A 23,676-nucleotide genomic window follows, 5' to 3' on the forward strand; every position below is an offset into this window, starting at 1 on the left:
ATTATTTTCTGTGTGTGGATGTTTTGTCTGCCTTCTTTATTATTTTCTGTGTGTGGATGTTTTGTCTGCCTGTATATCTATGCACTACATGTGTGCCTGGTACTTTTGGAAGCCAGAAGAAGACGTTGGATCCCCTGGGACTGGAGTTACAGGCAGTTGTGAGCTACCATGTGGGTGCTGGGAATTTAAACCAGGTCCTCTGGAAGAGCAGCCAGTGCTATTAACCACTGAACCGCCTCTCCAACCCCTGTTTCAATTTCTTTTCTTTTTTCTGGTATAAGGAATTTTTCTGGGGGGAAGGGAAGGGGAGAGGAGATAGAGCAGGGAGGGAGAATAAAAAGGGGAATGCCCATGACAAAAGAGATAGATCGAGAGAGAGAGAGAGAGAGAGAGAGAGAGAGAGAGAGTCTGAGAGGCTGTTTCAAAATCTTAATATAGTGTATGTTAATATGTTATTTCAGAAATTTATTCTTTGGTGATTTCCATTATCTTCCTTCCTAAAGTTATTTTGCTTAAACAACAAAAATCTTTCTGTGGAGCTGGAAAGATGGCTCGATGGTTAGAAGCACTGGCTGCTCTCCCAGAGGACCCAGGTTCAATTCCCAGCACCCATATACCAACTCACAACTGTATGTAACTCCTGTTCCAGGCATCTGAGACCCTCATACACACATACATTCAGGCAAGACGCCAATGTACATAAAATAGACATAAATAAAATTTTCAAAACTTTTTGTGTTCGTTGGAAATTTTTATTTTAAAAGGCAGAAAAAATATTTAAATTGGCTTAACTGAAATTAAGTTGATTTCATTGAATTATCTAACAATAGGATACTGGACAGTGGTGGTGCAGCCCGTTAGCCCCGCTACTCAGGGGGCAGGAGCAGGCAGACCTCCACGTCTGAGGCCAGCCTGCTCTACAGAATGCCAGGACAGGCAAGGAAACACCTTGGAAATTCCGATGGTTGTGTGTTGTTTTAGTCCAGGCAGCATCTCTGGACCCGGGTTTTCCATCCTCACTCCTGCCTTCCCATGTCTTGGTTTCCTCTGTGGGTGCTAGTGGCCTCAAGTTCCTGCCTTCTTACCCTGACCACTAGAAGCTTCGGGAAGTGAGGGAGGCTCTTTCCCAGCAATCTTAGCAGAAATACCTTTCTCACATGGGGACTTTAAAGAGAATGTATACACACAATTTAGTCAAACCCTGGGACACAAACTCTACCATAGTTATTGCTCACTGGTATTGTGAGAAGCCGCAAAGGGAAAAGAAAAATAGGGAAAGTGTGCAGGTGGTGGCGAATGGACCACAAGGAAGGAGAAGGAGAAGCAATTGTGTTTAAAAAAAAAAAAAAAGTACCCATGCTGCACTGGAACATCAGGAGCAGTACCTGAGGGAAGGACTCTACCCATCAAAGGGGCCAACTTAGAAACGTGCAGACATGTGAAAACAGAGCACCCAAACAGAGAGTTCTGCTAAAACGCTCCCCTGTTTGAAAGCAACTGCCTAAGATTGAGTGTTCTCAAGTTCAGCTAAGAAGGCACACTGAGACCACTACAGTTGTGTTAGAAGTGGGCCTGGCTACATCTTGAACTGGCAGTAGAACTTAAGGGCAGTGTCCACCTGATGCTCTTCGTAGTTTTAATGCGATGTCCCCCCTAGTCTCAGGCACCTGGCAGTGTTTGAGGAAGTGTGTTGCTGTGGGTGGACTCCTAAGAGTTTAAAACTCACACCATTCCCAGTTCTTTCCCTCTGCTTCCTGCGTACTATTTAAGAAGTGAGCCCTTGACTTCCTGTTCCAGCCCCATGGCTCTGTTCTGCCACAGTGGACTCTTATCCATCTTGAACTGTAAACACAAATAAACCCATCCTTCTATAAATTACCTTGGTCGTGGTGTTTTATCATAGTAATAGAAAAGCAACGAATGCCGTACTGGTTTTACAGGCCTGGAAGAATGCAAGAGTTACAGAGGTCAGGCGGGATTACACCAAGGTTCTAGAACGTTATTAAAATCAGGCAGTATGTGTAAGGATCTGATCCCTGCAAAGAGGCTCTGAGCAGCCACCTGATAAATCTAGGAAGGTGAACCCCAAGTGACAGTGGAGACCTCAAGAATATTGAAGATGCCAGGGCCTTGGTATGTCTGCTCAGCTAAGCTGCGAGCATGGGGGCAGCTACCCCTAGATAGAGGCTGTGTGTGCTCTTGGCAGCAGAACGTGACTGCTGGGCTCTCTAAGCCCCTTGCATCCCAGATGATGCTCCATAAGCCCCAGATGCAGATACAGAACTGTGGTGTTTGTTGTTTTCCCCATTGTTTCAGTGTTGTTTTGGTCCAGTCTTTCTTCGCTGTACCCCCATCTCTCCCTTTGCAGTAAGAGTGTTTTTCACCGGGCGGTGGTGGCACACACCTTTAATCCCAGCACTTGTGAGGCAGAGGCCGGTGGATCACTGTGTGTTCGAAGCCAGCCTGGTCTACAAAGTGAGTCCAGGACAGTCAAGGCTACACAGAGAGAAAAAAAGAATGTTTTTACTGTGCCACTGTGTATTGGAAATATGTAACTTTTACTTTATATGGACTCACCTTGACTGTGTCTATGGCTCAGGAGAGACACTACTCTTATGCTTTTAAAGACTTGGAACTATCTTGATTTGGGGGAACTTCTAGATACGAACTACATGAATGTTACATTACAAAACGAACATGACTCTTTAGGGGCCATGCGTGAAATGTTATCATTTTACAATGTTTGGGTGTCAGGTTGACAAGGGAAGAGTTTATGATCAGTTAATCTTGATTGTCAAGTTTACAAAATTTAGAACCACCTAAGAGACAGGCCTCTCGGAGGAGTGCCTGTAAGACTGTTTGCAGAAAGGTGTGACTGAGGCAGGCAAAGTACACCCTGAATATGGGCAGCACGATTACATGGGTTGGGGTCCTACTCTGATAAGAGAAGGAACGTGAGCTAAATATAAGCTCCTCTCCCCTTTTTCCCCTCCCCTTCCTCCCCCTCTCTCCGCTTTCCCTCCTCTCCCCTCTGCACTCTCCCTCCCCTCAGCTCCCCTCCCCTCCTTTTTCTAGGTCCTGTCTTAGCTGCCAGCCACCTCACACGCCTGCCACCTCACACGCCTGCCACCTCACACGCCAGCCACCTCACACGCCTGCCACCTCACACGCCTGCCACCTCACACGCCTGCCACCTCACACGCCTGCCACCTCACACGCCTGCCACCTCACACGCCTGCCACCTCACACGCCTGCCACCTCACACGCCTGCCAGCTCACACGCCTGCCACCTCACACGCCTGCCAGCTCACACGCCTGCCACCTCACACGCCTGCCACCTCACACGCCTGCCACCTCACACGCCTGCCACCTCACACGCCAGCCACCTCACACGCCTGCCACCTCACACGCCTGCCACCTCACACGCCTGCCACCTCACACGCCTGCCAGCTCACACGCCTGCCACCTCACACGCCTGCCACCTCACACGCCTGCCACCTCACACGCCAGCCACCTCACACGCCTGCCACCTCACACGCCTGCCACCTCACACGCCAGCCACCTCACATGCATGCCACCTCACAAGCATGCCACCTCACATGCCTTTCCCTCCATGACCTGTTCTCTCAAACTGTGAGGTACAATAGACTCTCTTTTCCTTGTTATGTTCTCAGGTATTTTGTCACAGCAATAAGAAAAGTAACTAATACACCCTGACTGACCTGGAACTTGCTATGTAAACCAGACTGTCCTCCAACTTGTAGCTCTCTCCTTGCTTCTATCACCCAAGTGGGAATTATAGAAGCACACCGCTTTGCCTAGCCGCTGCCAGTGTCTTGGTCTTGGCTTCACAGCCTCTAGTACTTGAGTAATAAACTTCCATTGCTTATAAATTGCCCAACTTAAAGACAGCAACACAAGTAGACTAAGGCACTTCACGAATGAGGCCCTGATTTTGCTAAGGCTTCATGTGCCCTGTTGAGCCTAGCTAAAAATGGACTTTCCCGCAGGTCCCATAAAGGTAGTGTGGCCATGTGGCCCAGTGCTATAGAGTGAGGTATAAGCCGGTCATTGAGTGATGCATCTGAGATCCCTCCTTAAAGAGGTGACAGTCCCTTCTATTACCTGCTTGTAATACAGTTTAACAGGAATGGGAAAATCATAAAAGCAACCATAAGATGACACGTTAAGGAATGGAAACCAGCATCTTGGGACATTGAAGACATCCTTTGTATTGCTGCCAACATCCGGTATTACCTGCCTTCATGTGAAAGAAAAGCAAAGCCTTAGCTTGTTCAGTCCCCTCATGTGAGCTGTATGCCACACCACACTGTTCTCTCGAGATGTCTAGCTATTACTTGGAGGCAGCTAGACCAAAACTACATGGGGACATTGATTAGGAATAGATTTATAAGATTAGACAATTTGAACTTGTTTAACTGATGATAAGAAACACCTAGAGGAACAAGAGAAAAGGATAGACAAACAGATGAAAGGACCAGAAGATGGAGATGACTGATAAGATGTTATTACTTTTCCATTACTGCTTTATAAGCCACAGCAGACACAGTCGATGTGAGTGCCCGGCTCGGGGTCTCACAGGGCTAGTCAAGCACAGTGACCATAGCTGTAGTCCAGTCTGAAGTCCAAGGTCCTCTTCCAAGCTCACAGTTGTTTACAGAATGCATTGGCTGGCAGCTAGAACTCATGGCAGCTGCTTCTTCAAGGCCGGCAGTGGAGCCTCTGCCCTCTTCCACCCGTGGTCTCAGGTCTCTCTTTTAAAAGGACTCAACCGGTTAGATCATATCTGCCCAAGATAATCTTACTTTTGATAACTCAAAGTCAACTGACTACAGACCTTAATTACACTTACAGCATCCCATTACCTTTGTCCTATGAATAATAGTCACCAGAGTGATACTCTGTCATATTCATGTATCCTGACCCCTCACCAAGGGGAAGGACAGTCCAGAACTGTGCGTATCAGGAATCTCGTGATGACTAAAATGAGAGTGTCCCTCACGGGTTCCTATATGTGAATACTTGATCCCCAGTTGGTAGAACTGTTTGGGAAGGATTAGATGTGGCCTTGCATGAGGAGATACATCACTGGGGAGGGGTGAGCTCTGAGGTTTCAAACGCCTTTGCCATTCCCAATGTGCCTCTTTCTTCCCACTGCGTAAGATCAGGATGTGAGCGCTCAGCTCTTCCCGCCATGATGCTTTTGCTCCTTCATCATGGACTCTAACCATCTAAACCAGTGGTTCGGGACCTGTGAGCCACGTATCAGAGATCCTGCATGTCAGGTGTTTACATTACAACTCACAACAGTAGGAAATTATGGTTATGAAGTAGCAACAAAATAATTTCATGGTTGGGGTCATCATAACATTAGGAACTGAATTAAAGGGTCATGGCATTAGGAAGGTTGAGAGCCACTGCTCTAAACCATAAGCTTATTATATGCTGTCTTTTACACATTGTCCTGATCATGCTATTTTGTCACAGCAATAGAAAAGTAGTTCTTTGTGAGGGGAGGCATTAGGACTCTGCTTAGCACAGTGATTGTGAGGCAGGAAAGGACACGCCTCCACCTGTGCTGCCGCTCCTGCATTCTCACTTATATAGTGTATCTGAAGCTAAACTTGGAGAAATCCAACTTAAATGAGTTGACTTGCTTAGGAATGGCATGGCACTGCATACCTATTATTCTACAAGTCAGGAGGCAAAGACGAAGGTATCAGGCCATCCCGATCTACCCAGCAGATTCCAAGCCAGTCAGGCTACATAGCAAGACCCTGCTCCAAAATACCAAGGAAGGAAGGACGGTAGGTAGGTAATTTTAGCAATCCTTAGAGCATTTCACATGACCACTCTATACTTATCTGTGGTTATATGTCCTCAGAGATATTTAAGAATTAACAAGACAGAATGTTTTTTCCCATATGTCAAAATCACCAAAAAACATTTCTCTTTCCAACTCCACATGATCGGAAAATTGCTTCCTGGGCCAACTGGATGGTCCAGTGGGTAAAGGGACTGACTACCAAGCCTCATGACCTGAGTTCAATCCCCAAAACAGCCTCATGATGGAAGAGAAATGACCACCACACGTATGCCATGGCACTCACACCCACACACTCAGAAGCACATCCATCCACACACATAAATTATAAACACACATTTAAAATGTTTTAGAGGTATTTCTTCATGAGATGGCTTGGCAGCTAAAGAAAGTTGCTTGGCAACTCAAATTCCATCCCAAGAGCCATGTAACTAAGGGTGGATGGAGAGGACTGACACCACTTCCTTGGTCTCAGACCTGCACATAAGTGCTGCAGCACATCCCTCCCTTCCCCCTCAGACCTGCACATGTGTGCTGTGGTACATCCCTCCCCACCTCAGACCTGCACATGTGTGCTGTGGCACATCCCTCCCCCCTCCTCAGACCTGCACATGTGTGCTGTGGCACATCCCTCCCCCCTCCTCAGACCTGCACATGTGTGCTGTGGTACATCCCTCCCCACCTCAGACCTGCACATGTGTGCTGTGGCACATCCCTCCCCCCTCCTCAGACCTGCACATGTGTGCTGTGGCACATCCCTCCCCACCTCAGACCTGCACATGTGTGCTGTGGCACATCCCTCCCCCCTCCTCAGACCTGCACATGTGTGTTGTGGCACATCCCTACCCACCTCAGACCTGCACATGTGTGCTGTGGTACATCCCTCCCCCCTCCTCAGACCTGCACATGTGTGCTGTGGCACATCCCTACCCACCTCAGACCTGCACATGTGTGTTGTGGCACATCCCTACCCACCTCAGACCTGCACATGTGTGTTGTGGCACATCCCTACCCACCTCAGACCTGCACATGTGTGTTGTGGCACATCCCTACCCACCTCAGACCTGCACATGTGTGCTGTGGTACATCCCTCCCCCCTCCTCAGACCTGCACATGTGTGTTGTGGCACATCCCTACCCACCTCAGACCTGCACATGTGTGCTGTGGCACATCCCTACCCACCTCAGACCTGCACATGTGTGCTGTGGCACATCCCTACCCACCTAAGACCTGCACATGTGTGCTGTGGTACATCCCTACCCACCTCAGACCTGCACATGTGCACTGAGGCACATCCCTACCAGCCCCGCCCCCATGTGTATACATGCATGAAGTGGAACTAGAGGAATTAAGCTATAATTCGGCTGAAATCTTTGTCTCGGTCACTGAATTTATAACCTATACTGCCTGTCTTCCCTCTCTTCCTCACTCCTTCCTTCTTTCCTTCCTTCCCAGGGAAGGAGCACCATTCTCTGCCTCTCTAGTTGTCTCTGTCCCCCTCCCCCATCAGGCTATTAGTTGAGTTATTAATCCTCTCCACATGAAAGTATTCCCAAAAGATGCCAGTCACCTTGGAGGAAGGAGGGATAATTTTTCTCCCTATTATGGATACAGCTTGGCTCTGAATCTAATAAACACAAATTAATGTTGAGGGAATCCATGAACACGTTGCTACCCAAGACTCCAGAGATGAGTATGAATATACAGACAGGATGAGGTCCAAGGCCAAATATGAATCTGACCCTTGACGACCGTTTCCTACACCACAGACATCCTTTCCTTGCAACCCAAGTTCCTTTTGCTTTCTATATCTTTTTTTGTTAGTTTGTTTTTGTTTTTTTGTTTTGTTTTGTTTTTTGAGACGGGGTCTCTCTGTGTAGCCTTGGCTGTCCTAGACTCCCTTTTTAGACCAGGCTGGCCTCGAACTCACAGCGACTTGCCTGCCTCTGCCTCCTGAGTGGGATTAAAGGGGTGTGCTGCCATGCCCGGCATCCTCTTGGGGATTTTTCCTCCTCAGCTCTTAGGGTAGAATGGGTCTACAACATACATCTGCCAGGCTGGACTTAGCAGCATATGCCTATGGTGCACAGTCTCTAGTACATGTCGAAAGCTAGAAAGGCAGAGCCAGCAGAGGTACTGAGTTCAAAGCCAGTCAGGACTTCGTAGGAAGACCATTTAGTTTAGTTTAGTTTAGTTTTAAAGGTGGTGCCTATCTGTCAAAATCACGGTTATTTTCAAGTTAGGGCTATGATTATAACAATAAGATACAGAGTTAAAATTGGAGGTCACAGTATTTTACTAACAAATAGCTTATTAATTTAATGATACTTGTTATTTCTCATATAATCTATACAGGACTATGGTATATTTTAAGTTGAATAAGTCCTGAAATTGTTTTCATTATCTGCATATGCTTTTCAGTTCTGGAATTCTTTGTAAATGCAAACCGCAAGCTCTCCTGACTAGTTTTTGCTGCTGATTTGTTGCACATTTGAGAAGGGTAAGACATAGGATGCACTCTGCTGCAGATAGAATTTTTGCTTCATCCAACAGTGGAAGAAGGGAAACAAGAGCGTTGCTAAGAGATGTAACTCCTCCTTGTGAACCCTCAGGGAACTCATGTGAGGGTTCAGACATTCATCTTTACCTACTACAGTGTCCTGATGGATACAGGTAGAAATAATTGCAGACATACAAATGTACATGTACATGGCGCTGAGCTCATAGCATCACAGTGGTATCCCAACGACAGTGGCTACATCACTCTTGATTTTAAAAAAGCAAAAAGAACGAACAAACCATGGCTCTTTAGTGAAGTACCCAATTAGCTTTAGGCTTTGGGCAGAAAAATGGCCAAATAAGCCTGTAACAGTACTAGAAATAATTCCTTGTGTGACTGCACAGTAAGGAAATACTTCAATGACAGAGGAAGACTGTCCAAGAGCCAAAATGAAAGCATCATCAGTGGCCACAGCCCTAAGAAGTTTAGAAATAAAGTAAGAGGCAAGATGCCAGGTGTGACAGCCTGCGCTCAGTCGCCGTGACCCACGTTGTAGAAGACAACCTACTTCTGCAAGTTCTCACCTGACCTCCATACCTGTCCCTTCGCATGGGAGCAACCGCACACGCGCACAATCGATCCATCAATGAATAAAACTTAAAAAAATAAAATAATGTGCTTGGGGACTCTAATCCTCCTGTAAGTAGGTAAATATCCTTGAGTCTCTACATATATAGGCTAATAAACAGGGACTCCAGCTGGGCATGGTGGTCCATACCCACCGCTCCAGCAGTAGTTCCAAGTAGCCTTGACTACAGAGGAAACTCTCGTCTAAAAACAAAAGAAATCAAAAACATGAAAGTTAGGCTCTAAGCAAGCATGTCTTCCTAACTTGCAGCTGTCCGTGTGTCTGGCTTTCTGCTCGCTGTGTAGCCCTGGGCTGTGAAACCTAGCTGTCATGTATGAACTTTGTCACCGACCCAGACCCTAGCCCCCTGCAGCTTCATCAGTATAAAGGCTGCTTGGCAAAGAATGACACAAATGCAGTTGCCCCCTGAAGAAAGACTCCTGGGCAAGACAGAGGCTGTGGAGCCGAGAAGGCCTGTTGGAAGGCACCGCGCAAGAGTGAGCCTCTAAGGAGCCATTCAAGAATGTGCTCTGCAGACCTGCCCAGCCACAGGAGCGCTTGCCCATCTCTTCCCCATCCTGAGCTAGGGATTCATTCACAAAGAAGACAGCATTTATGTACCTGCCATCAGAAAGGACTTTAAGCCGGGTGATGGTGGCACACACCTTTAATCCCAGCGCTCAGGAGGCAGAGGCAGGCAAACGTCTGTGAGTTCGAGGTCAGCCTGGTCTACAAAGTGAGTCCAGGACAGGACAGCCTGTTTCAAAAAAAAAAGAAAAAAGAAAAAAAGAAAGGACTTTAAAATAAATTCTCGGGCCAACAATGCTAAGCCCCAATTTTTTTCTCCCACTCCAGTCTGTCTATGCAGCCCAGGAAGACAGGGAAGTACCTAGAATGTTGGCATTGGGTATTTAGACTAGGTTAAACCTCACGTCCTAAACCCAGACAGCTGTGTAGCTCCCCAGCTTTGGGCATGTGATACCCCGTGCATGTATATGTACTACATTCAATTCTAGGGCAAGAGGAAAAGTGCTACCAGCATTGTACCCTGGGCGAGGCCATAGCTGCCCAGTCAGTTTTGTGGTTTTTCTCCAGCATTGGAGGCAAAGCTCACTGATAAACACACGCATACTGTCAATGCTGCACAATCACTCCTCAGCACCCAAAACCAAACCAAAGCAAAAATTCTCCAAAGTTCATCCTCTAAGCTGTGGGGCTGAATGGATTTCCTAGGAAATCCAGGAATAATGCTTATAGACGATTAGCACAGTGACATGGCACCAGAGACTAGCAGGTTTCTTGTAATCCTTCTTTTTACAATGTAATCTGCGCAGGGTGCTCATAGGATTCCACCCACAGCCTTCACCTTCACAGATCCCAGTGCAGTTTCCCGATAGCAAACAGAGACATTCTGCCAAAGTTTATAAGAGTAAAGCCAGGGTACATTCTGTGGTTTGGCTTTTAACCTTGAAACAATGTTAACTAATAAAGTTCTTTGCCTTTTGTTGTTGTTTACATATGGTAAAAGTCAGGACAAAAAAATTTAAAGGTATTTAATGACAAGTCAATTATGTTTTTTCATATGTAGCTGCCTTTTTTCACCCTCTGGAATCATCCATTCTTCTTTTCTGGAGGCCAGCCTGGTCTACAGAGTGAGTTCAGGACAGCCAGGGCTAAAACAGAGAAACCCTGTCTTGAAACATACACACACACACATTTTTTTTTGTTTGTTTGACAAATGTTCACTGTGGCATTTTAGCAAAAAATGCATAAAGAGGGGTATAGAAAATAGTTCAGTGGTTTAGAGCGCTTGCTGCTCTTTCAGAAGACTGGAACTCACTTCCCAGCATCCACAGGTGAGGTAGCTCACAACTGCTTGTAGCTCCAGCTCTAGAAGTGTGAAGGGCCTCAACACACACACACACACACACACACATCTATGCCGGGCGGTGGTGGTGCATGCCTTTAATCCCAGCACTTGGGAGGCAGAGGCAGGCAGATCTCTGTGAGTTCAAGGCTAGCTTGATCTACAAAGCAAGTCCAGGACAGTCAAGACTACACAGAGAAAGCCTGTCTCAAAAAACAAACAAAAAAATCTAAAAAGCATAACAGAAAAACAATTTTTCTTACTAGGTTTCTTATTTTTGAATATCGAAGGGTTGAATGTTTTAACTTATTTAGAGATGTATTTTATAGGCTATATTTTAATATGGTGTGCTACCTTTGAAACCATGTCAAAATGTTGTCCTTAGGGTATCAATGCTGATGGTAACGAGGCCTTGAGGAGGTACTGGGGAGGCCACAAGGGTTCTTCCCTTTCTGGAAGGACTAAGTTAATTCTCACAGCAGTAAGTGCTTGGTTTCATGGAACTGGGTGCATCCTGAGGAACAGGTGTTCAAGGCCACTTCTGTTCGTCTCTTCTGCACAGCCTGCCGTCTCTCTGATGTTGACTGTGTGTGACACTCTTGTAGGATGAGGTCCCTCACCTTGGACATGAATCTCCAGAAACACAAAGTTCGTTCCTTTGAAAACCACTCTGACCCTGGCAACTCTGCAATAGCAATGGAAAGTTGGGCTAAGATACTCAGTCTTTGCTCACATCCTTTCAGAAATTCTTCTCCAGCTGCCTTTTGACTGTAGATTGTAGCTGAAAATGGGAGCTGGGGATAGAACTCAGTGGCGGGGCAGTTTTCAACATTGCATGAGGCTGTAGGCTCAATCCCCAGCACCACACACAGGAGAAACAACAAACACCAGGTGGCTGTTCTCCTACCGCCATAGAAAAGCTGGCCTGTAACCCAGACTGCATTGTACCAGCCAAGTTAAGAAGCAGGAACCATGGGAAATGCCTACAAGCAAGAGGCAAAGACGATAGCCCCTTGTTTACAGAGGTCAAGGTGCCAATGTTGAAAGCAGAGCTTGAGCCCAGTGTGGTAAGTGTGGATGCCCAACACCATGGCAGAAAGCTTAGAAATGATAGGAGTGTTGCCAGCACGGGACCAGCTCTGCAACATTTGCAGGGAGGGACATAGAATATCATGTACCCCGGGCTGGTCTCCAACTAATTATACAGTGGAGGATGACCTTGAACTTCTGAGCTTCCTGCTTCTACCTCCCAAGTGCTGAGATTACAATCATGCACCACAATGCCCAAGGTATGCAGTGCTGCAGATCAAAGCCTGGTCCTTCCGTATGCTGAGTAAGCATTGCCTGCTGATCAGCTCTTCAACATGGTAAGGCATTGCCTTTAATTCCCAAACCTAGTAGAAAGAGTTCCTCCACTGTTGAATGCTGTTTTAATACATTTCTATGTACAATAAACCCAAATTGGTTTTTCCTGTTATTCTAAGTACCCCTCCTTACTACAACTGATACACCCCACCCCGCCCCACCACAGCAGATTTCCTCCCGTTGAAGTGCTTACTCCTCTGTGCCTCTAATTTTGAAGTCTTTGGTCTCTTGGTCATCAAATAAGTTAGTTGAAAGTGAATAAAACCCAGAATCTCACTCTCTCACCTGTAATTTAGGAGTCTAGGTTCTTGTGTTAAGGAATACTGTAAATTGGGGCTGGAGAGAAAGCTCAGAAGTTAAGAGCACTGTCTGCTCTACTAAAGGTCCTGAGTTCAATTCCCAGCAACCACATGGTAGCTCACAACCATCTATAATGTGATCTGATGCCCTCTTCTGGCCTGCAGGTGTACATGCAGGCAAAGCACTGTATACATAATAATAAATAAATAAATCTTTTAAAAAGGAATACTGTAAATATCCTAAGAGAAAAGAGGCTTGGGCATCCAGGTACAGTGGGGAGACACAGGCCAGGGTGTGCAGGTCACGGATAGAGCACCAGATGTGCAGGTCAATTGTATAGTGCTTTTCTAGCTTGCATGAGCCCCTGAGCTCAGTCCCCAGCACCATACACATAAACAAAACGACACATATTCCTGGGCACAGTGGCACAGGCCTGTGGTCACAGCACTGGCAAGGTTCAGAATGGAGGAGTACCACAAGTTCCAGGCCAGCCTGAACCATGAAGGTCCCTGGCCATCTTGCACAGCAAGACCTTATCTTACATGAAACTGAAGGAAAAAAAAAAAGGTTCATGATGTTGTGGCTACACAGGGTTTCTCTGTGTAGCCCTGGCTGTCCTGGACTTTCTTTGTAGACCAGGCTGTCCTCGAACTCACATGGATCTGCCTGCCTCTGCTGGGATTAATGGGGCCCAGCTGGTGCCACACATTTGTAAGTCCAGCAAGTACTTGGGCTGCTGAGGCAGGATGACTGTGAGCTCCAGGTCTCCCAGGCTACACAGTGAGTTTCAGGTCAATCTTGGCTATAAAGCAGGACCTTGTCTTAAGAAAGAAAGAAGAAAGCAGGGCATGGTGGTGCACGCCTTTAATCCCAGCACTCAGGAGGCAGAAGCAGGCGGATCACTGTGAGTTCAAGGCTAGCCTGGTTTACAAAATGAGTCCAGGACAGCCAAGGCTACACAGAGAAACCCTGTCTCGAAAAACAAAAAACAAAAAAAGAAAGGAGGGAAGGGAGGAAGAAAGAAAGAAAGAAAAAAAGAAAAAAAATAAAACAAGGGGCTGGGGATGTGGTGTGGTGATAGAGTGCTTGCTAACATGCACAAAACTCTAGGTTTGGTCCGCAGTACCCCATAACCCTGGATGTGGCAGCAGTACCACCCTGTAATCTCAGTCCTTGGGAGACGGAGGCAGGAGAACGAGAAGTTCAAGGTCATTTTCAGCTCCACAGAGATCTGGAGGCCAGGCAGTCTAGAGCAGTGGTTCTCAATCCTCCTAATGCCGAAACCTTTAATAGTTCCTCACATTGTGGTGACTCCCAGGTTTAAAATGATCTTTGTTGCTACTTCATAACTGTAACTTTGCTACTGTCATGAGTCATCACGTAAATATCTGATATGCAGGATAGCTGATATGTGAGCCCTTTGAAAGGGTTCTTCAAACCCCAAACGAGTCTAGAACCACAGATTGAAAACTGGTAATCTACGGAGAGATGACTCAGAAGTTAAGAGCACTGACTGCTCTTCCAGAAGTCCTGAGTTCAATGCCCAGCAACCCCGTGGTTGCTCAGAATCATCTATAATGAGATCTGGTGCCCCCTTCTGGAGTACATGTGCACATGCAGGCAGAACACTGTATACATAATAAATAAATCTTTTTTTAAAAATTAGAAAAATAGAAAAGTGCTAGTCTGAGAAACAAAAACAAAACAAAACAAAACAGTGAAAGATCCAGAGAGCTTTCTTCAGTCGAAGGAGAGTTATTCTGGGATCAACGCCAACAAGCTTCCATGACCACCAAATCAAAGCCAAATAAACTGCTGACTTCCAACCCATCTCATTTCCCTGCCAAAAGATCATTAACTCACAATCCTAGCAGGCTGACACCACCTTATTATTTCAGAACTGTTATGTTCCCAACATGAAGACATGATGAATGTCTGCAGCAAGGGACTAGTCTGCTAGTTGCCCTGATTTGATCCCTATTGCCATCTCACACTGTAATCCACAAATACACAAGTGCTCATATAGAAGCAAGCACTACAGCTAGGACTGTAGCTCAGCGGATAGAGCGCTTGCCTAGCAGGCGCAAACCCCTAGGTTCTGTCCCCTGCACTGTATAAACGTGGGTTGGTGGTGATTCCAGTATGACTGGTAATCCCTGCACTAGGAAGGTGAAAGCAGGGAGATCAGAAGTTCTTAGCAACATAGTGAGTTCAAGACCAGCCTGAGCTACATATGACTCTGCCTTTAAAAAAAAGAAAAAAAAAACCCCAATATATTCAAATAATTTAAAACTGTGACATTTTTCATAGTCTCGTCAGCCCTTAGCTTGCTTCACTGTTTCCTTTTAATTTTGCCACCTTTGGTTCAGATGTCTTTATCCTCAGACTTCTGTCACGTTGCCACAAACAAGCCTGAGATCCTACTTCATAAATGCTTTCCTGTGCGCATGCTGGGTAATCAGCCCGAATTACTATACACCTGTGAGTCTCATTAATCTTATTTCCGGTTCCTGACCTTTTCAAGACCTAGTTCTCATTTAATAGCCGTAAGCTATTTACAAGACTCACTGGGAAACTGAAAGTCAAGTGTGAGTGTCTGCGGCTGATGGGATCTTTTCTCTTTCAATAGTGTCCCTAGGCACGCGAGCTCCTGTGAGATGGAGGACTCATTCTCCCTCTACGTAGTGCAAAAGCTCTCCTTCCGCAGCTTCCTTGGAATCCGAAGCAAGGGCCCAGCTTCTCTGCAAACCGCTGCCTCCCGAGCTCGCCAAGTCTTCTTGTTCAAGGTCACCGCAGGTGGCGGCAGGGCCCGTTTTCTCCCGGGATCCTGGCTCTGGAGGGACACCCGGGGGTCCACGGCCACGGGCGTTCCAGCTCACGTCTGGAAGGTTCGCAAGTAGGGTGGGGCGAGGCGAGGCGGGCCCCGCCTCCCAGGCCGCCGTTGGCCGAGGCCGGTGCCACGCTCCGCCCCGCAGGCGCCTCGCCTCCGCGTCGCCGGTCGCCGGTCCCCCGCGCTCCAGCAAGCCGGCCTCCGCCGCAGCTGTGCTGCGCTCGAGCCATGCAGCGCCTGGCCATGGACCTGCGGGTGCTGTCCCGGGAGCTGGCGCTCTACCTGGAGCACCAGGTCCGCGTCGGCTTCTTCGGCTCGGGCGTGGGCTTGTCGCTGATCCTGGGCTTCAGCGTCGCCTATGCCTGCTACTACCTGAGCAGCATTGCCAAGGTGAGCCGGGGGCGGGGGCAGTGGAGCGTGCCGGGCCCCGGGGGCGCGCGGGCGACGCTAGCCGCCCGCCAAAGTGCGGGGTCCTGCTCCAGGTCCACCCGGTGGCCGCTGCCCCGGCCGGCTAGCACAGCTGCGGTACTTCGGGGAGGACACCCGGCGCTCTCTGTTCGCCTTTCCCCTGGGATGCGACTGAGCGCAGCTTGGGACTGTTGTGATTGTGGATTCTGTGCACCAGTCTCCGGGAGACGGAACCGGAGGGCTCGCGCGCGGCCTTCGGGTGGGGACACCTATAAGTCCACTGGTTGCTGGCTTATGGCCTCTGTAAACTTTGTTCTGGACCCCTCACCGATGCTGCTTCTCCCGGCAGAAACCCCAGTTAGTGACTGGAGGGGAAAGTTTCAGCCGCTTCCTCCAGGACCACTGTCCGGTGGTGACAGAAACCTACTACCCGACGGTTTGGTGCTGGGAGAGCCGAGGACAGACGCTGCTGAGACCCTTCATCACTGCCAAGCCCCTGGTGCAGTACAGGAAGTAAGTGAATGTCCACCTTGAGGCATGTCTTCTAAATCACGGGTTCTAATTCCCGCTTCCAGTTCTTGGTTCATAGACCCGTGGTTACAAAGTAAACAGAATTAAAGAGACCAGAAAATAGGAGGGATGCCCTCTCTACCCACCTCCCGCCAGCTGTAGAAAATTATTCAGGAATTTCCCCCTCTTTCATCTTTTCTCCTTTTCACCCTAATATAAATGGGCAGAATAGGAGTCCTGGCTTATTTCTGGGATGTGAGAAGCACCTTGGGGTCGGGGGTGGGGTGTACTGTTTTCCAATTTGTCATTTCCATTTGTCCTTGAGGACCTAGACATCTTGATGAGATGCACTAAAGTACTCAAGTGTTGACAGTGCCGGGATAGGGATCAGACAGCTGTCAATCGCTTCAGATTGTGTGTGTCTCCCCACAGAAGAGCTCATGGTGACAAGCACATGGGTTTTTTGAGGATAGTGTTTCTGAGGTGCTGCAGATGTGAACGGGGACATAGTAACCGTGAGATGTAGACAGAGTCTGTTACATTTCCCTGAGTCATCTAGTATTTCCAGAGTTCCTTTTCTCCTCCCAATTTGTCCTCCTGGGTCCATAGATGCCCTGTGAGAAGTCATTCAAGAAGCAAATCTTGTAAGGCACGCAGTGAGGGGCTGCATCTCTGAGTCAAAAGAATTGTACGCCAGCCTTCCTCACAATTCCCTGCCGGTATCTGTGTGACCGCAATCAAACAGGGGTTAATGCTAGGCATTGGAGAGTAATAAGGAAATAATTAACGTAAGTGTATTAAGGCCTCTGTGTGTGTGTGTGTGTCTATGTGCTACCACGAATAAATCCAAAGCTTCATGCATGTTAGGCAGGGGCTCTACCACATTCCCACCGCAAATATTTTAAGTTCTTTGAAGTTTATTCTTTTCTAAATTAATTTTTAAAAATATTTTATTGGCTTTTTTTGATAATTTTGTGCTTGTATATAATGTATTTTTGACAACATTCTCTCTCTCCTCTCTCTCTTACGCACACACATATATATATATACACACACACAATTACCCTACTTATTCCCTTTTGGAGTCCATTACCTCTTATCAGGGCTGCTAGAAATATGGCATTAATCTTTATAATGTTTTTATACTGAAAGAAGATGACTTTTACAGATATGTGTATATTTATGAATGTACATACATACGTTTGAGATGACCAGATAATGTCATATTTGTAGAATGAAAAAAACAAAGATGCGACTCAAAGGACTACTGACTGGTAATGTGTCTGGAATTGTTACTTTCAGCGAACTCATTAGAACAGCAGATGGAGGACAGATCTCACTGGACTGGTTTGATAACAATAACAGTGCATGTTATGTGGATGCCAGCACCAGACCTACTATCCTGCTCTTGCCTGGCCTCACTGGAACAAGCAAAGAATCCTACATCCTTCATATGATCCATCTCAGTGAAGACTTAGGATACAGGTACCTGTGAAAGACTGTTTCCCATTTTTCACTTAATTCTTACTGCTATATGAAGCTGAGTGAGCATGTGGCCAGCATGAGGGAAGCAGAGGCAGGTAGAACTCTTGGAGTTCAAGGTTAGATCTAGGCCATTAGGATATACACCCTATCTAAAAAAAGAAAAGAAAAAGTCCACTCCCACCGCAGTGCTGTTGCACGCCTTTAAATCCCAGCACTCAGGAGGCAGAGGCAGATGTATCTCTATGAGGTCAAGGCCAACCTGGTCTACAGAGTGAGTCCAGGGCAGCCAGAGCTACACAGAGAAACCCTGTCTTTAATAGGAAACCAAAAAAGCTGGGTGGTGGTGGCATATGCCTTTAATCCCAGCACTTGGGAGGCAGAGGCAGGTGGATCTCTGTGAGTTCGAGGATAGCCTGGTCTACACAGTGAATTCCAGGATAGCCAAGGCTGACACAGAGAAACCCTGTCTCAAAAAAAAAAAATCCCCCCCTCAAAATCAAGGTTTTTTTCCCTTCACTGTATGTTTCAAATACACAAACACACACACACACACACACACACACACACACACACACACACACAGGTGTGCATGTGCTTACACTCCTAAGTTGTTACTTATACCTCATTCTTCTGTCTCTGTTTCCTAACGATCACCTCACAGGAAATCATTTTTAGCACGCTAGCCACACAGGCATAGGGTGAATGAGCAAATGAGACTGGCGCCACCTCCTCCCACATAGAGCACTAGACCCCACCAGATAGTGCTTTGCAGAACAGCAGCTCCATGTCCCTGAGAGTGTACAGAGGCCCTCATGTCACTTTGAATGTGGACCTTAGATTTGTTCATCTTACCTACCTGGCCTAGGTCCAAAGGGGGGGAATTGTTCGGCGTCATCATTATTTTTCCACAGGCAATCCGTTCCTTTTCTGTCCACCTGAATTTGCAGGTGCACGTGGCTGGTGGCCAGATGATAACATAGCATTTTTGAGGGACCATTATTCAGCTTGGCCACCAGGTACAATTTAATTATTCCAAGCGACTTGGCAGCTTTACACTTCAGATTCAGCTCTAGAGCTTTCTTAATGCAGGGCTGTTATGAGAGATTCTGGTTTTGTATGTTCGTCAGCTGAGGGCAAGCACAGCAGTGACTAACCACGCTAAACACTCTGCGACTTGTATTTAGAATTCACTCTGGATAAACTGGAAACACTCAGTGTGTATGAAAACTAATGTTGAGTTTATGTGAATAAATTTGTGGTGCAGAGGGAAATGTCATAATAGATAATTCTGTCTTAACAAGACTCTGATCTTATACAGGCAAAGGCTTTTTTTTTTTTTTTTGAGACAGGGTTTCTCTGTGTAGCCTTGGCTGTCCTGGACTCGCTTTGTAGACCAGGCTAGCCTCAAACTCATGGCAATTCACTTGCCTCTGCCTCCCGAGTGCTGGGATTACAGGCGTATGCCGCCAAAGCCTCTTATGTCTGTAGAGGAGCATTCTCTCAGAGGCTCAGATTCCTCTGCACAGACAGTTTACAGAAGTTCACGAGGAATACATAATTGCTTCATTTTTAAGCAACATCCAATTAAGTCAAAGCATGTTTCTAATTTGCATCTAAAAATTGGCCGTGCTAAAAAGGTGGGAGTCTACAAAGCCACCCTCTCTAACTCCAGTTTTGAGGCAGAACTTCATGTAGTCCAGGCTAGCCTCAAAGTCACTATGTAGCCAAAATGTAAGGCAAGCACAAAGAATCAGAAACTTTGTACTTCTCTCTGGAACCTTGTGAGAAAGAGAAGGGTGGGTCAGTTCAAGCATGGCCTTGAACCTCTGGACCTCCCATTCTAGCCTTGGAGTGCTGTGGTTATACATTTGTCACTACAGAACTGACCCCAGGGGTCATGCACACTAGTTGAGCAGCAGTGTGCATGTGAGGAGTTCCTGCCTTTGCCAGAAGAAGGGAGAAACAGCAAGCCTTTATCAGGGAACTCCTCAGTGGCCTTGGGGCATAGGGCCACTTACCTTTAGGTGCCAAGCACCTCTGGTCCGGCTGGTCATGGCTCAGTCAGTACAGTGCCTGCCCAGTCCACACAAGAACCCAAGTCCAGACCCCAGAATCCGTGTGAAAAGTTGAGCATAGAGACTGGAGAGATAGTTCAGCAGTTAAGAGCGCTGTTGCAGAGGACCAGGGTTAGTTTCCAGCACCCACATAGCAGCTCACAGCTGTCTGTAAACCTAGTTCTAGATTCCCTTCTGACCTCTGTGGGCACCAAGCATGCAACATGATACACATGCATATGTGCAGATAAACTCTCATATACATAAAATAAATAAAACCTAAAAAAGAAAAGGAAGCTAAGCACAATGACATATGCCTGTAACCCCAGCACTGGGGACATAGAGGGTGTCAAGTCACTGACACTCACAGGCCAGCCGCTCCACCCAGACTGATGAGCTTTGGGTTCACTCAGAGACCTTTAACCTCTTTCTTCCATGCACATGTACTCACATGCATACTCCATTACTGATAAGTACATTCAACAGATAGACACATGCAACAAAGAATTTCTGGTTCTACAAATAAAGCCTCAAGGAAAATATTCCAAGACTCTGCTCTAAGTCGGGGTGGGTGGGGTAGGGTGGGGGTGTATCAGTTAGCTTTGCCATTTAACAAACCCTCCAGCACTTTATGGTTGAAGACAACTATTCTGCTCAGTCCCAGGGGCTGACAGTTTGGGCTAAGGTTGCTGAATGTGTCTTGGGGTTTGGGCCAGGATCATATATTGTCAGTGCATATATTGTCAGCTGTCAAGACAGCCACATGCTGGGGAACCACAGCTGGGACTGCTCGGCTCAGCTGGCATGATGCCTGGTGTACCCTCAGGCTCAGCCTGCGCTGCTGCTGCTGCTGCTGCTGCTGCTGCTGCTGCTGCTGCTGCTGCTGCTGCTACTGCTGCTGTTGTAAGAGAGTTTACTGAATGCAAAAGCCAAAGCTGTCAGGGCCTCTGAGGCCCACACTGAGAACTCCCACACAGTGTTACTTTTGTAACATTCCAAATCAGACTGGAACAAATCAGATAGTTATCCCAGAGTCAATGAGCAGGGATTGCAAGCTCGGACGGAATGTTCTTTGTAATTTACCACAGAGACTGCGGGGAGTTTCCAAAACCACTAAAGTAAAATGTAAATCTGAAAGCTTGACAGAAGGCTGTGTTGAGTCGTGGAGAAGCAAAAGAGAGCTAAGGTACTGTGGGCGTGGCTGGGGAGCTGTCAGGTAACAAGGCTTGAGGAAGGGGCCTATGTAGGCTTTAGCATTAACCTGGACTCACATTATGGGACTGCCACTTACAGAGTGGTCCAAGCAGTTGTGTTGCCCTATCCCAGTTCCATCTCTTACTTCAGAGAATTTACTTGGATCATATACAGTACTTGTCTACACAAAGTGTGTCTTTAGAAAATGTTTGTCTCCTTTCTTTCCTTCATTCCTTCATTCTTTCTTTTTTGTTTGTTTGTTTGTTTTGTTTTGTTTTGTTTTTCAAAACAGGGTTTCTTTGTGTAGCCCTGACTGTCCTGGATTCCCTTTGTAGACCAGGCTGGCCTTGCCTCCCAGAGTTCTGGGACCAGGCTTCCTCTGCCTCCCTGAGTGCAGGGATTACAGGCGTGCGCCACAGCGCCCTGCTGTTTGTCTTCTTTCTGTCATCTTTAGTCTCCATACAGAGTCGTAAATTGTATAATTTAGAAGCACAAGCCACGCCTCCTTTCTTTTCAGGAGCATGTGGACATCAGTATAATGTCTCCTGATACCGAGTTTTGTAGACAGAGATAAACAGCCAGATGATGCAGAGGGACCCAGCTCCACTCATGGTCTTTGGGGGGGGGAGCTGGGTTCTGTGAGGTCAGCTGGGAACTGCTGACCCTGTCTCTGCTAAGATACTGAGGCACTAGAGAGAAGCTAACTCCCAGCCTATGGATGAGTGAAGCGGAAAGGTTTATGGTTGATGTAAACACAGCATTTTCCACTTAACTCAAAACCCGTGACTGATGGGTAAGAAACTAGGCCAAAGTTTATATAAGATAATGTTGAGCAAAGGTATTCCTAACTAGGTCAAAGGTAAGTGGGCTTGGAGGGAGAATGTTTAGCCTGCTCACTGTGACCGGTGTCACAGCACGATGGCTGGGGAATGTCCTATTGTGGGAGACTACTTTTGAGCCAGATACATTCTTTCCAATTTTATTAACCTGTTGAGACATTCTAGAGGGCATACAAAATAAGGCAGATTGAGGCCACAAGAAAAAACATTGCATGGAAACCGGAGGACTAAGAAAAAGGTAGTTCTTTGTCTTTGAGACAGGGTCTCACTTAGTAGTCTAGGCTAGCCTAGAACTCAGTATGTAGCCCAGGCTGGCATGGCACTCTCACTTCCCCTCTGCAGTTTTCCAGGAGCTACAAATGGCAGGCACTATCACTCCCGGTGCTAGGCCTTATCACCCTGCTGGATTCCTTTTTTAAAAGATGTCTTTATTTTTATTTCATGTGCGTTGGTGTTTTGCCTGCATGTATGTCTGTGTGAGGGTGTCAGGTCCCTTGGAATTGGAGTTACACAGACAGTTGTGAGCTGCCATGTGGGCTCTGGGATTTGAACCCAGGTGGTCTGCAAGAGCAGCCAGTGCTCTTAACTGCTGAGCCACCTCTTTAGCCCTATGCTGGCTTCTTTTAAAAATCCCAATTCAGGGGCTGGAGCAATGGCTCTGGTGAGAAAACCGTCTGCCATGCAAGCATGGGGACCCTTAGGACCCAGGTTTAAAAACAAAACAAACAAACACCAGATACCAGAGCACAGCTATCTAGAACCCAGGAGAAGGGAAGAGAGACAGGAGAACCCAGGAGACCACAGGCAGCTGGCCTGGCATAGGACACAGAAAAAGATGACAGAAACCCTGTTTCCAACACAGTGGAATTTGGAGCCTGATGCCAGCGGCTGTCTTTTGGCCTCCAAATGCACACATGCATGCACACACACACAGAGTCTTTCTTTGTGATATATCTATGTCTGCTCAGGAGACTGAGGCAGGGGAATCACTTGAGCCTAGGAGTTTGAGGCAAGCATGAGAACATAGTGAAATAATAAAGTAAACTTACATGTTGTAGCAAAGCTTAATAGGGAACATTGTATACCAGAATTAATGTCCTGTTTTCGCTCAAATCCTGGAGTAAAACAAAAACAAGAGGAAAACAGTGATCCTGAGTATATCTGGACCAGCTTTTACCTTGGCCTTTTTTCCCCAAACATTTATCATTATGCTCCACCCCTCAGCTAATATTAAAGAGTAACACCCTGTCCACAATTATGTAATAACAAGCTCATTGAAATCTAGGTTAGTCATTAAGTATTTTGGTGCTGTGCAGTATCAGAGCTTATATTCCCCAGGAACCTATAGTCTAGTTGAAGTGACAGCATGTGCAGAAACAGGGAAGCATGCGTTCTGCAGAACCAGAACTGGCTGCAAGAGATAGAAAGTGCAAACTGACGATGGCCCAATAAGATCCCGAGTTGGGCTGGGTATTAGAATACTTGCTCAGTGTGCTTGATGTCCTGGGAAGGGTCCCTAGTACCAAAGGGTTGTAAAGATAAGGCACAGATGTCTTTCTTTTCCATGAAAGTCCTGGAGGTTGACACAGCTTGTCTGGTGCACATCAGTGCGCGCGTGCGCGCACGTGCACACGCGCGCACACACACACACACACACACACACACACACACACGCGCGCGCACGCGCGCGCGCGCACACACAGGCTCACACATAGAGGCTAGAGGACAGCCCAGGGTGTTATTCCTCAGGCACCATTCATGGTTTTTAGTTTCGTTTTGTGAGGCAGGGTCTCTCACTGGCCTAGAGCTTGGCAAATAGGCAAGTGTACTAGCCAGTGGTTCCCAGGAAGC

At 47.0% G+C, this 23,676-nt stretch overlaps 1 protein-coding gene across 1 annotated transcript in view; it reads left to right on the forward strand.

Annotated features, from left to right (window-relative positions):
- The first annotated feature begins 15,134 nt into the window (after nucleotides 1-15,134).
- The window catches only part of ABHD3 (abhydrolase domain containing 3, phospholipase), a 51,194-nt gene continuing 42,652 nt past the window's right edge, over nucleotides 15,135-23,676 (forward strand). Inside the window, exons 1-3 of the mRNA XM_084778062.1 lie at nucleotides 15,135-15,725; nucleotides 16,093-16,256; nucleotides 17,556-17,738. Of these exons, the coding sequence (XP_084634188.1) occupies nucleotides 15,564-15,725; nucleotides 16,093-16,256; nucleotides 17,556-17,738 (509 nt within the window). The 5' untranslated portion in view covers nucleotides 15,135-15,563. The remainder of the gene's footprint in view (nucleotides 15,726-16,092; nucleotides 16,257-17,555; nucleotides 17,739-23,676) is intronic.

The sequence above is a fragment of the Acomys minous genome, assembly GCF_964271855.1.
Source record: "Acomys minous genome assembly, chromosome: 4".
Lineage (NCBI taxonomy): Eukaryota > Metazoa > Chordata > Mammalia > Rodentia > Muridae > Acomys > Acomys minous.